Source organism: Salvelinus namaycush, chromosome 3 (assembly GCF_016432855.1).
Source record: "Salvelinus namaycush isolate Seneca chromosome 3, SaNama_1.0, whole genome shotgun sequence".
Taxonomy (NCBI): Eukaryota; Metazoa; Chordata; class Actinopteri; order Salmoniformes; family Salmonidae; genus Salvelinus; species Salvelinus namaycush.
In genome coordinates this window covers 49,638,740-49,651,800 of record NC_052309.1, presented here as the reverse complement: position 1 = coordinate 49,651,800, position 13,061 = coordinate 49,638,740, and the positions used below count along the sequence as shown (strand labels likewise).

The following is a 13,061-nucleotide window of genomic DNA, read 5'->3' as shown; positions in this document are numbered from 1 at the left end:
AAGAAAGGAAGAGAAAGGAAGAAAAAGAGGGAAAGGAAGAGAAAGAAAGGAAGAGAAAGGAAGAGAAAGAAAGGAAGAGAAAGGAAGAAAAAGAGGGAAAGGAAGAGAAAGAAAGGAAGAGAAAGGAAGAGAAAGGAAGAAAAAGAGGGAAAGGAAGAGAAAGAAAGGAAGAGAAAGGAAGAGAAAGGAAGAAAAAGAGGGAAAGGAAGAGAAAGAAAGGAAGAGAAAGGAAGAAAAAGAGGGAAAGGAAGAGAAAGAAAGGAAGAGAAAGGAAGAGAAAGGAAGAAAAAGAGGGAAAGGAAGAGAAAGGAAGAGAAAGGAAGAAAAAGAGGGAAAGGAAGAGAAAGGAAGAGAAAGGAAGAAAAAGAGGGAAAGGAAGAGAAAGGAAGAAAAAGAGGGAAAGGAAGAGAAAGGAAGAAAAAGAGGGAAAGGAAGAGAAAGGAAGAAAAAGAGGGAAAGGAAGAGAAAGGAAGAAAAAGAGGGAAAGGAAGAGAAAGGAAGAAAAAGAGGGAAAGCGAAAGAGAGAAAATAGAGATGGGCAGATAAGGGGTATATTATTTGATTACTATTTGACAGTTTTATTTTTTTCATTATGCTTTATGGAATGGTAGAGCCCTGAGGTTCAAAAGTGATGTGCGGGTAGAGAAAAATCTGGGGAGTTGTGTGTGTGTGTGTGAGAAGGCATAGAGGCATTACATTTTCTACAAAGCTTAGCCCAACAATAAAGCCCAAATCCACACCAGAGTCATAAACGAGATAAAAAAGCAACTCTGTTACCCAGAACACACCTATGCCAATTCAATAGGCTATATAAAAAAATATATATAAATAAACAGACAGCCCAAAGCCAATGACATGGCTCTCATGCCTTTTCATTTGGGCCTTGCCAAGAGGGAGCTCAAATTTGCTCCCTATCCCACCTCTGTCTCTCAACACAGTAGGGGGGTCCATCCCATTCCACCCCAGCCTGATCTATGTCTCAGAGCTAATGGGCTTTCACAGTCTAAAAAAAACAAGCATAATCAAACAGTCAGGATATCGAGGCCTACTGTACATGAAGCTTCAGAAACCAATTCAGTCCATTCTGCATTGCTGATCCTGTACATCAGTATAACATTTACGTCACATACTTTGTAGCATTTTTTTGTTTTAAGAATAAGCTACTTTAGCAAAGCAGCATTCTATACACAACAATTGGTGTTGGAAAATATACGTCAATACATAAATACGTGCTCATAAATAATACTCTACATTTGGAATAAAAACATAGACTATATATACAAAAGTAAGTGGACTTTTCAAATTCAGATATTTCATCCACACCCATTGCTGACAGGTGTATAAAACCGTGCAGACAGCAATGCAATCTCCATCGACAAACATTGGCAGTAGACGATTCTGTGCTTCCAAATTTGTGGCAACCGTTTGGGGAAGGCCCATTCCTGTCTCAGCATGACAATTCCCCCGTGAACAAAGGAAGGTTCATAGAGAAAGGGTTTGTCGAGATTGGTGTGGAAGAACTTGACTGGCCTGCAAAGAGCCTTGACCTCAAACCCATCGAACACCTTTGGGATGAATTGAAACGCCGACTGCGAGCCAGGCCTAATCACCCAACATCAGTGCCCGACTTCACTAATGCTGTTGTGGCTGAATGGAAGCAACTCCCTGCAGCAATGTGCCAACATCTATTGGAAAGCCTGCCCAGAAGAGTAGAGGCTGTTATAGCAGCAAATGGGGGACCAAAACCGTATTAATGCCCATGATTTTGGAATGAGATGTTTGACAAACAGGTGTCCACATACTTTTGGTCATGTGGTGTATTATGCATAACCTATATGTTACCTGTTTGGCTGACATGTTTCTTTCTTGAAAATATTTGTTTTAACTACTGATAGTGATTAGGTCGACTACTGTAGGCTGTCTGTCTCGTAAAGGGAAAACACACCGCTTCTGGTGCTGCTTGCTGGCTCTCAATCAAATGGCAAGGGAGTTGCCCAGATTCCGTATGACACTTAGGTTGGAAAAACGGCTGCCTCCAGCTTAAAAAAATATGTCTGTCTCATATCAAACAAGGGATTCCGTGGCTAAGGTAAAACAGTAATTAAATGAATTGATTATTCATGTACATGAACTATACATTGACACATTAAACCCAAAACTAGAGGTATAACCTGGAAGCAGTCTTTGTCACGGGAGATTTTAACCAAGCAAATTTAAAACAAAAGTATCAACAACATGTATCCTGCCCCTTGACAGGAAACAATGTGCTGGACCATGTGTATGCAAACATGCGTGATGTGTACAAAGCCATCCCCCCGCCCCCACTTTGGCCAATCAGGTCACGTCTCTCTGTTCCTATTCCCCGCCTACAAGCAGCAACTCAAGAATTAGTCACCAACACGAAGAATAGTGAGACGCTGGACGGAGAAGGCAGACGCAATGCTGCAGGACTGTTTTGAGAATGCTAATTGGAAGATTCATCCATCCAGGACTCATCTATTAACATTGAGGAATATACAGTACATAATCAGTCACAGGCTTCATTAGGGAATGTGTTGATGACGTTGTACTCGCAATAACCCGGACATACCCCAACCAAAAACCCTGGATGAACAGAGAAATCCGTACCATGCTGAGAGCCCGTACTGCAGCATTCAATGTCAGCAGAATGAACCCTGATGACTCGCTGGCACGCAAAATTATTATGTTATAATTAAGTCTATGATTTGATACAGCAGTCTGACTGAGTGATGGTAGGCACCAGCAGGCTCGTAAGCATTCATTCAAACAGCAATTTCGTGTGTTTTGCCAGCAGCTCTTCGCAATGCTTCAAGCATTGCGCTGTTTATGACTTCAAGCCTATCAACTCCCGAGATTAGGCTGGTGTAACTGATGTGAAATGGCTAGCTAGTTAGCGGGGTGGGGTGCGCGCTAATAGCGTTTCAAATGTCACTCGCTCTGAGACTTGGAATAGTTGTTCCCCTTGCTCTGCATGGGTAATGCTGCTTCGAGGGTGGCTGTTGTCGATGTGTTCCTGGTTCGAGCCCAGGTAGCGGCGAGGAGAGGGATGGAAGCTATACTGTTACACTGGCAATACTAAAGTGCCTATAAGAACATCCAATAGTCAAAGGTATATGAAATACAAATCGTATAGAGAGAAATAGTCCTATAATTCCTATAATAACTACAACCTAAAACTTCTTACCTGGGAATATTGAAGACTCATGTTAAAAGGATGTTAAAAGGAACCACCAGCTTTCATATGTTCTCATGTTCTGAGCAAGGAACTTAAACGTTAGCTTTCTTACATGGCACACTTTGTTTTTGCATTATTTAAACCAAATTGAACATGTTTCATTATTTATTTGAGGCTAAATTGATTTTATTGATGTATTATATTAAGTTAAAATAAGTGTTCATTCAGTATTGTTGTAATTGTCATTATTACAAATAAATAAAATAAAAATTGTCCGATTAATCGGTATCGCCTTTTTTTGGTCCTCCAATAATTGGTATCGGTGTTGAAAAATCATAATCGGTCGACCTCTAATATATACATGCATGTTACACACACACATCACAACTGCTGCCACCAGACTCTTATTTACTATTACTAATACTGTACAATTTAAACCTTTTTCACCCAATCCCCCCTTCCCTGACACATGTGTAAATATTGGACTATAAATGGTGTCTTCCTGTATTATACTTATGCTAAAATGTCTATTCTATTCTACTGGGCCATTTACTTTATGTTGATATTCTTATTTTATTATTTATTATTGTTGTTGCATTGTCGAGAAGGAACCTGGAAGAAAGCATTCATATGACAACAAAAAAAATGAAACTATCTTTGTACAGGACATTTCAACCGACGACCCACCCAAGCAGGCCTTGCTCCAAACGGACGATCCTAAGAGCTCTGGCAGAGTGAGTAGTCCTAGTTTATACCATACTGTTCACCATTATGTCCATGCTTTGAGACACCCCTGCATCATCAGTCGACCCATAATCCTCTTCTCTTTAGAAAAGCTAGCATCCTCACCACAATTTCCTCAACAACAGCCATGCGATTTAACGTGAACGTACCTACAGCACTGATTACATCTAAATGTACAGAAATCAATGTGGTCTTCACACATGCACGTGCATGCACACACATGGGCACGCTCGCATGCAGACAAACACACAACGCACACATACACAGCCTCAAGGTGATTAACAGGAGATCAAAACCGTGACTGTCTCTTAACCCTGTGATGACGGTAAAAGAGCCACACTTGTGTTAAGACTTTCTGTGGCTTGGTGCTCGCCGATGATGGAGATGAGAGATTGTTGTGCTGAATTGCAATGAAATATGATCCTCAGCAGGGATTGCGGTTAGAGTACAGGCTCTTCAAGCCATACCCATCCTGCCCTGTTTTTACAGCCCAGCTTAACGCCTGTACTCCGTCTACAAATAGCTTATTCCATCAAGTTAGTATGGGCCTACTCCATTTAATTCTATATGTTTATCCGACAACCATAGTCAAGGAAATGCAACAAAAGCCATGATATTACCATGAGCAGGAATCAGGCCATATTATCTCAAGTTTGATGTATGCAACAATCCGTGGCGTGACATGAAAGCAACACAAGCACAACACAATTATGTCATTCATTACATAACGCAATTCATCAACATTACAACTTCAAATGTATCTATGACGCCAAATGTATGGGAAAAAGTGCAATGATGAGACGATAAACAAAAACAATTCACCGGCTACCGAGATAAAATATTACCGTGGCATCAGAGTGTAATTTGAGAGAGGGGACTAGTATACTCACCATATTGATAGCATTTACTGGGCCGATACTGTTGACAAACATGTCCGTGTGGATCACGGTTGGTTTGACTGAAAGAAGAAAAAACAAGTGTAATGATGCACATTCGATGAACGATGGGGTATTATGTGTTGTTGATGTCTATCTTATGTCAAGGCTATATAGCTTGTGATGCTGTAGCAGTTAGTGTGTATGAGTGTGAAATTATGGTATGGTGTTAGCTGTCCATGGTGCTGAAAATCTCTCTCTCTCTCTCTCTCTGATATACTGCAGCTACAGCTGTAGGATCTTCATTTGATCACTCTGTTGTCGCTGAGACTTTTCCTGTGCCGCAGGACATGCAGATGAGCTTAATGATCTACACAAAATGATCTACACACTGAACACCTGCACTAATGCACGGTAACATTATTGCACTTTTCTCGTAGCCTAATTCTGGTCAGCTAGTAGCCTGACCACTGATCATGCAACATTATGGACTGAACATTCAAATCCTGTCGCTGCAGAATCATTTTCCTGCGACGATACGGGTCAAATTAAGATCTTACACCCGTGTATGCATTCTCTGTCTGAACATGGGAGCTGAGCCCAGCTGCCAGTCAAAGTGAAGGGAGCGAAAGCTACTTCACTGACTCTATACTTGGCCCACAGCAGTGCAGTGACGGACAATGCTAAAAGGCCCACGATGCATTACCAGCCCGTCCAGCTTTCACAGCTGACGCCGCCTCTGCATAACAATGCTACATGAGTCATACTGTGGTGGGCCTATGGTCCTGTAGTCTGAATGGGCTCATTGAAATGAGAGGACTGTCGTTGACGATGCTATCAGTGATGATGGTGTCTGTTCATCCCTCGTGGCTTGTGTTGACGATGCTGATGAGAATGGAGATTGGTAACGGGGAGGGCGGCCATAGCAGCAGCAGCAGCCAATCAATGTGCGTTGCTATGACACCTACCTCCTATATCTGGTCGCAGTTTGTTATCGTAGCCATCTAGTAGGCTGTTTAGGATGTTGGTGACATCGCTCTCGTACACTTTGGGAGTCAACACCCAAGTTTTGTTTGTCACTTCATCATCGTCGTTTTCAGTCTGGATGGAGCTGAGGAGAGGAAAAAGGGAACAGAGGAAATATGAATAAATGATTTTTCCACCAGCACTATAAGCAGTGAGGTCAAATGAAAAGAGAGAAAATCAGCAACTTCCCTTCCCACATCAGCACAGCAAAGACCACTACATCACGCTAGGCTAAGCTTGCTATGTGTTTAGGCTCCGTTCTTACAAATGTGCACTTCCCTCTGGTTGAAATTAAAGGACAAGCCAGAAATGGGATAAAAGGGCAGAACTCCTGCTGATTGCCACTGATCTCTATGTGTTGCCCTACATGAAAGTCCTCACAAACTGACACCAGTCCCATAGCGCAGCTGGAACTGAGGATGACGGCAATGAATAGTGCCATAGTCCCCAAAAACGCAGTTAGGGGAGAAACATGGGGAGAGATACTTCCAGAACCCTTCCACAACCCTGAAGAAATGCAAGGTACAGACAGTGTTCCATTTGTGAGATTTTGTAAAAGGATTCTTTGGTTTTCTGCACTCTTTTCAGTGCTCAAGCAGAAGGGTCAGTCTTGTGACGTGGCTCACATCTGTAAAACGTCTCAATGCATTAAGATGTCTCAACAATCCTCATAAATGTTTGCTTCACTCAGCCAAGAGTCAGCTAACTGAATTGCATGCTGAATAAAAGGTGTTTTGCAATGGGTCTGGGAAACTGAGGCCGGAGACATGCATAGGCTAATAATGGTGCATTGGAGTACACCACAGACGAGCTTGATCTAGAAGTGCTAACGGCAACAAACTGCCATGAAGTGTGTGATCAGCCTAACAAACTCACAGATTGTGGGTTCTGGGAGGTTGTTACTGCCAATGGCACAATACGATGGAATATGAAGGATTTCGATTGTATCAGAACTCACAGCTCCAGAGCTCACCCCAACTCAGTAACCATGGAATCTGAGGGATATATAATAAAACAACCTTGAGAACAGCCAGCCATCGGAAGCCCTTTGAGCAGAGAGAGGCTTTTGAGCTTGGATGTTTTTTTTCCATGGTGCAAAAACAAAAGACACACATCACATATCTCTCTAATGGCTTTTTCATGCACTTAGGTATGGTGCAGGATATCGTGTTTTGACTACCAGTCTTCCTCAGGCAGCATTAAGTGCTCAATATTCCTATATGGCGGCACCACCCTCACATTAAAACTTCATAGACGGATTCAGGACAGCTTGGATCTTTTTGGGCTATCTTGGACACTGTAAATGGATCTGATTCGAATCATAGAACTAGAATGTACATTGAAATAGACTGAACATTTTAGATCTGTGGTTTTAATCCACTACAGAGTTGAGCCAATGGCGTTCAGGTGCTGTTACTAGGTTTTAACAGAACTCTGTACTGTCAATGGAAATCCTCCAGAAGTGGCTGGATGAAAGAGAAATCTGTGCATGTACCTCAGACAGATCTGAAGTATCACTGGTTCATTTGGTAAAGGGAGGCCCATAAATATGTCCAAGCTAGAGTGTGATGCTGGAGTGCACTGGAGTGCACTAATGTTATTGTAGCTACCTCTATTGAGAAGGGCCTAGCTAACCACAAGAGGACTGTTTCCTACTGTATACTCAAATGTTTAAATTGTCCTTTACTGTGGTTGCATCATGTGAAAACTGTTATCAGATGAAAAGAGAACTCAAATGTCAGCATGTGAAACACGGTCTTCACAAAACAATTTAGGATGCATTTGAAAATGCAGGTTACATGAGTACTGTTAAATATGCTTTCTGATTAAATGTTTATCAAAACCAATAATTAATCAAATACCAATATACATTTAAGACACCCAAATCAGTGACTAAACCATAATTTCAAATGTTACAAAAAAAGCGGTGATAATTTTGATGTATACTTAAAATGTCTCTTGAGCATTATATTATCATGTGGAAAAATCCCTGCTTCCCTGTTGATAGTATGTCACGTTTCCGTAAGCTATCATTTCCCTGTGTTTGTGATTGTGGCTAATGCTGGCACGGCCCTCCGAACTCTCTTCCCATGCAGCCAACCACACACGAGACACTAGGCAATCACTAGTCACCATTCTTACTATCATTACACCTAATGAAGACTCATTATGCTAGCTAGCACAATCTTAATGAAATACAAAAACACAAACTGCCTTAATGGAGGTCCTCACACCACTTTGCGTGTTATTGCTATTGTGAAGGTACTAGGATATCTATATATGCTGGTGGAACAAGATGAAAATGCCTATGTTTGTTCATTTCATGGAGAGTGAGATTGCAGTTTAGCTGACATTTTGTAAAATGGCTTCCCTCCCGGTGCCCTGTCCTGAGGACACAGAGCTATTAGTGACAGATCAACTGACCTGTGGTGGCCTGCCCTGATTAGCTCACCTCTTGCAGCAGCGATATTCGTGGACTCAGATGATCCTAACTAAATGGAATCAGACAGATTAGAAACATGAGGATTTTTTTTTTTCAACAATAAAAGAAAAATGAAAAAGAGATGTTCTCAATGAGACTAACCTGGACAAATAAAGGTTAAATAAATAAATAAACAATGATGAAATAAAACCTAAGGCAGATTAGGCCAATTTGAGAGGCACAAGACTCTTGGTTTAATTTGTATCAACAGTTCAGATAAGACAAAAGGACCAGTAGGCCTACACACAGGTTTGTGAGGGAACTAGCTAGCAGAAGATGGCAAATCCAAGTCAAAATCCAATAACACACTGAAGCTCAGTCCCTCCAGGATTTCTCTGGGATTTTTTGCTGATATTTGTCACGAAAATGCACTGATGAAGGAACACGTTTGTCGCTTGATTGAACCATGTTATGCGGTAAATGTGCGGCGATTGGTTGAAATTGCAAGCCTTATTTTTGTACTGCGGTGATGGGTCAGTTTTATGCGATAATATTGTGACTAACAGATTTTTTTTTAATGCGGAAATAGTGCGGTGACGGGTCAAATTTGCAAGCCCTCCCATAATATGCAGGGAATTTTGCAACAAACAAAAAAGTGATCGCAGAATCCTGGAAGGCCTGAAAGCTGATTGGTTAAAACAGAACAGTTCAATTGAAAGATGGGACTACGTAGGCCTACTGTAATTCTCTACACATTAAGTGTCATGCAGGTGGGAATTTAAGGAAGTAGGTTATATAAATACTTGTTCACAGTATCATCCTCAGTTTACCCACTACAGTAGGCTTATGCCCTGTGCCCTTTGAAAATAAACTTACTTTTTAGGATTAAGAATAGGCCCAGCGGCCCATATTCAGAGTGTCTTTCAGGATAATTGTAAAACTCTAACCGCAGGCTAACACAGCAGTGACCATCCTGAGATACCTCACAGTCAGCGGTATCTTATGCACCAGGAAAATGAAGTGTCTAATGTAAAAGTATATATAAATCCCAGTGGTCCTACTTCAGGATTATTGTAATACTGACTGGAAGGTCCTGGCTACATGTGTTATCAGTTCAACACTGAGACCCAAATCACAGTCGTATCCCAGAATCTAAAATTGTCCTCACATTTCCCCCATGGGTATCGGAGACGACAAACTCTGAGTCATGGCGTAGAAGTAAAGTCCCCTCAGGTTTTACCTATACATTACATTACATTACTTCACATTACATTACCTATATATTACATGACATTACATTCATTACATATACGTGCTTTCAACCAGGGAGAGAGAAGCTTCATCTCTTCATATTTGGTGAACAATTGTAAAAATGTGTTCTCAAAATAATGCAGACATACCCAAAGCACATAAATAGATGTGCGTGGCCAAACCCACAGGCCTTTCTATCTCCAATTCCTTCCTTCAAAGAAAACAGCAAGAGCCAGCCACTTCATTCATTGAAGTTTTGTCCAGTAGAGACATGAGACACCTGTAGGTCATTGTAACATAGACATTCTGAGGGATCACACTATAGATGCAGTTTGTCTGACATATAAGTTGTGTAATAGCAACAGATGCTGTGATCAGGGCCAGTTTAACCCAATGGGCAACATGGGCTCCAACCCAGGGCATTGCTTCTGGCATGCAATACAGTGACTTACTTGATATAAGCCCTTGGTTCCTATAAACCGTTGACAAATTTCCTCCATATGCCATACTGTAGTTGTGTATTGTTGTCATCTTAGACAAAAGGCTATTCAACCTGTCCAACATACATCCAACATGGTTGATTATGTCAAGTGAGATGAAAGAGAGTATACAGCGAGAGGACACATTGAGAGGAGCAAATTAACAACAGATATTTTGACAGTAGCGCCATGCTGAGTTTTGCTGTACTGGAGCTCTGACTTGACCATCTAGTTAGTACATGGTGTGGGCACAGTGTGATTGCCTGAAATGGTTGCATAATGTATCAAACACGACACATTTATTTGATAAGGCACACCAATGTGATACAGCTTAATACACCTATTGTTTTCTATGCCTCTGGCCTAGGGCCCACCTTAATCCAGCACTGTCAGGGCATGGCTTAATAATCATATTGTGATAATCCACTCAACACAGATTACCTGACCTGTGATGATCTATTGACCTTTTGAAATCAGAGACATCACAACACAAAATGCCTGGGTGGGGTGGGGTCCAAGGGAGGGCCACTAGGCTACAGGTAGTCTCTCATTGTGACACTACTTCGTGCTGGCAGGGCCTTGGCACTTCCTGGGTTTACAGATACTTCCTGGGGATTACATCGTGTTTCCCCTGGGTGCCGATGCTACCAACAGTGAACTATGGGTGGTCGTGGAGCATGGCCCAGTATACTGTAAACCAAATAGTTGGAGTGGAAGTTTGTTATTGTTATGAGTATCTTATTGTATGAGTATGTTATTGTTATGAGTATCTTATTGTTATGAATATCTTATTGTTACTAACAGTGGTTTCATAGGTCATACTCATACTCGTATTGTATTGAATTGAATAGTATTGAAATTCAAATAGCTGGTAAGGAAATTGTAGTAACAACTATACCCTTCAAATAAATGTGTCAAAATAAAATCCCTATACCTTTTGTAGGGACAGGCCAAACCTTATGTTGTACCTAGTCTTGACAGCCTATACAGTGTTGCTCTTTCACAGGTGCCTATGTATGTATCATGTAAGTATTCCTCCTAGAATTTACTAACTAGAATGCACCTTTAAGGTGTCTTTCTTTGATAAACATGTCATACATCTAGTTAACATGCTCATGTGATCTGTGATATGATATAACCACAGGTCCCAGATGCATATACAAATCCTACTGTACATTTCTGAACTCTTAACCACAGAATCCTATTCAATTAGGGTTGAATCACGTTAAAGGCTGAAATGTGTGTGAATACAATTGCGCACACAGTGCAGACATTTTAATCTAGGCCAGAGAGCTCCGTGGTCACATTTTCCACGATGGTGATTGAATGAACACTGATCTATCACCCTCCATTTCTCACCCTCAAGGAGCACACAAGACAGAAGCGATGTGAGCCCTTAAACCATCTGCTTCCTTCTCAAGTGTTCACGTTTTCTTGGTGCAATGGCTGCCTTTTCGTGACAAGTCAACTGAGCATTTTCTTTCCACAGATTCAGGAGTTAGCAGTGAATCAGTATAATATTCTCAAACGTTAAGACATCAGGATGGTTGTAGTCACAGTCCGTCACCTTAAAAACATTCTGGGAATGTTGATGCTTTGGATCTTGGAACATAAGGAACATACATCAATAGACTATGCCTTCACCAGCTATTCACATATGCAATTAGGGTATGCATACAGTACATGCAAAAAGTAGCTTACATTTGCAATGGTTCAATATATAGATATGGTATGCTATTTCATACATATTTGTTCATGGCAATGGCTGTAAATATTATTCAGATCTGAATCGCATTGCCCAGTAGCCTACAGAACCGTGATTATATTCCTTCTACAGCGAATACACCCGTGGAAATAATGGACATCCTGCAGATCCTCCCCAAAAACGGCTCTATTGGAATCACGTTAAACATTACAGTGAATGACATGGTGGGGCCAACACTACCTAACCAACCTGTTAACATGTCATTACAATGTGTGAAAACAATGGTTGACATGTAGCCTAACTAAACGAGTTCTGGTTCTGTAACAAGCCCCTATAATAAGCGACATTGTTTGATCGTGTCTGAGAGAAAGCATAAGACGAAGATTCGAGAAAACATAAGATATTGAAATAACTGGGCTGGGCTTTCATTCTAGTAAGCAAAAAAAACATATTCGCCCGGCCATACATGTATCTGGTGTCTGCATTTTAATAAAAGCCTTACCTTGTAGGAAGATTAACGAATAAAAACACCCAGAGAAATAGCTTCACGGGGAAGGAAGCATTCGCCATCGCTGTCGAGCATTTAGATGCTAAATTTGTAGGAGCCATTATCACCATCTTCTTTTCCTCTTTATTGCAGATGGACGGGTCCCCTTATTTACTGTCTATCCTCACTGTGATACATTACGCAAATAGCATAAGCGGCTCGCGTTAGCATTCGGTTCGGGAAAATGTAGACCTGCTGCAGTGTTGAGGAAAACGGTCACAAAACTGATTGAATCGAAGCAAGCTTGACCGATCATACGAAATAATAGTAAAAACTACATAAATACAACGGTTCCGGAATAGCCTAATATCCCAAATCTTAGAAATATATTGGATCGTCAGTCTGAATGCAGATTAACTCTGGGGTCAAAGAGGAACGGATGCACGTTGCTGCAGCACAGATCAACACATGCGTGGTTTCATCGCGCGGAAGCAGATATGTGGAGAGATGAACATAAACCTTAGCTTGCTACTATCCTTAACAAATGCACCCTAAATCGTTTTGGTTGTTATTTTGCTAGACTAGAAATGCCGCATAAAATGTTGAGAGAAAGTTGGTTTGGCAGGTTTGAGCGTGCGACAGACGTGTATTCATTTGGGTGCTACTAAATAGATCCATATGGCGGTAAGAAGTATGCTGTAGCTAAATCTTTCACATCGTAAACAATGGAAACAATATGTATTTCACTGAGCTGAAAAAGTAATCTAGGCTATAGCCTACACGACTAGTTGCCACCATGTACAGATCCCCTACGGTTTTGCTTTCAGCACCCCAGACAGCTCCCCCGCAGGTTTCCGCCTGCGATTGCAAACCTAT

The 13,061-nt window shown here is 41.3% G+C and overlaps 1 protein-coding gene across 3 annotated transcripts in view; it reads right to left on the bottom strand.

Moving 5' to 3' along the window:
- Positions 1 to 12,610, bottom strand: part of LOC120032093 (gamma-aminobutyric acid receptor subunit gamma-2) — a 69,802-nt gene extending 57,192 nt beyond the window's left edge. For all 3 annotated transcript variants that reach the window (XM_038978037.1, XM_038978045.1, XM_038978051.1), the window contains exons 1-3: positions 12,201 to 12,610; positions 5,784 to 5,926; positions 4,831 to 4,898 (exon numbers count right to left, since the gene is read on the bottom strand). In XM_038978037.1, the coding sequence (XP_038833965.1) occupies positions 4,831 to 4,898; positions 5,784 to 5,926; positions 12,201 to 12,316 (327 nt within the window). In that variant the 5' untranslated portion in view covers positions 12,317 to 12,610. The remainder of the gene's footprint in view (positions 1 to 4,830; positions 4,899 to 5,783; positions 5,927 to 12,200) is intronic.
- Positions 12,611 to 13,061: the final 451 nt, after the last annotated feature.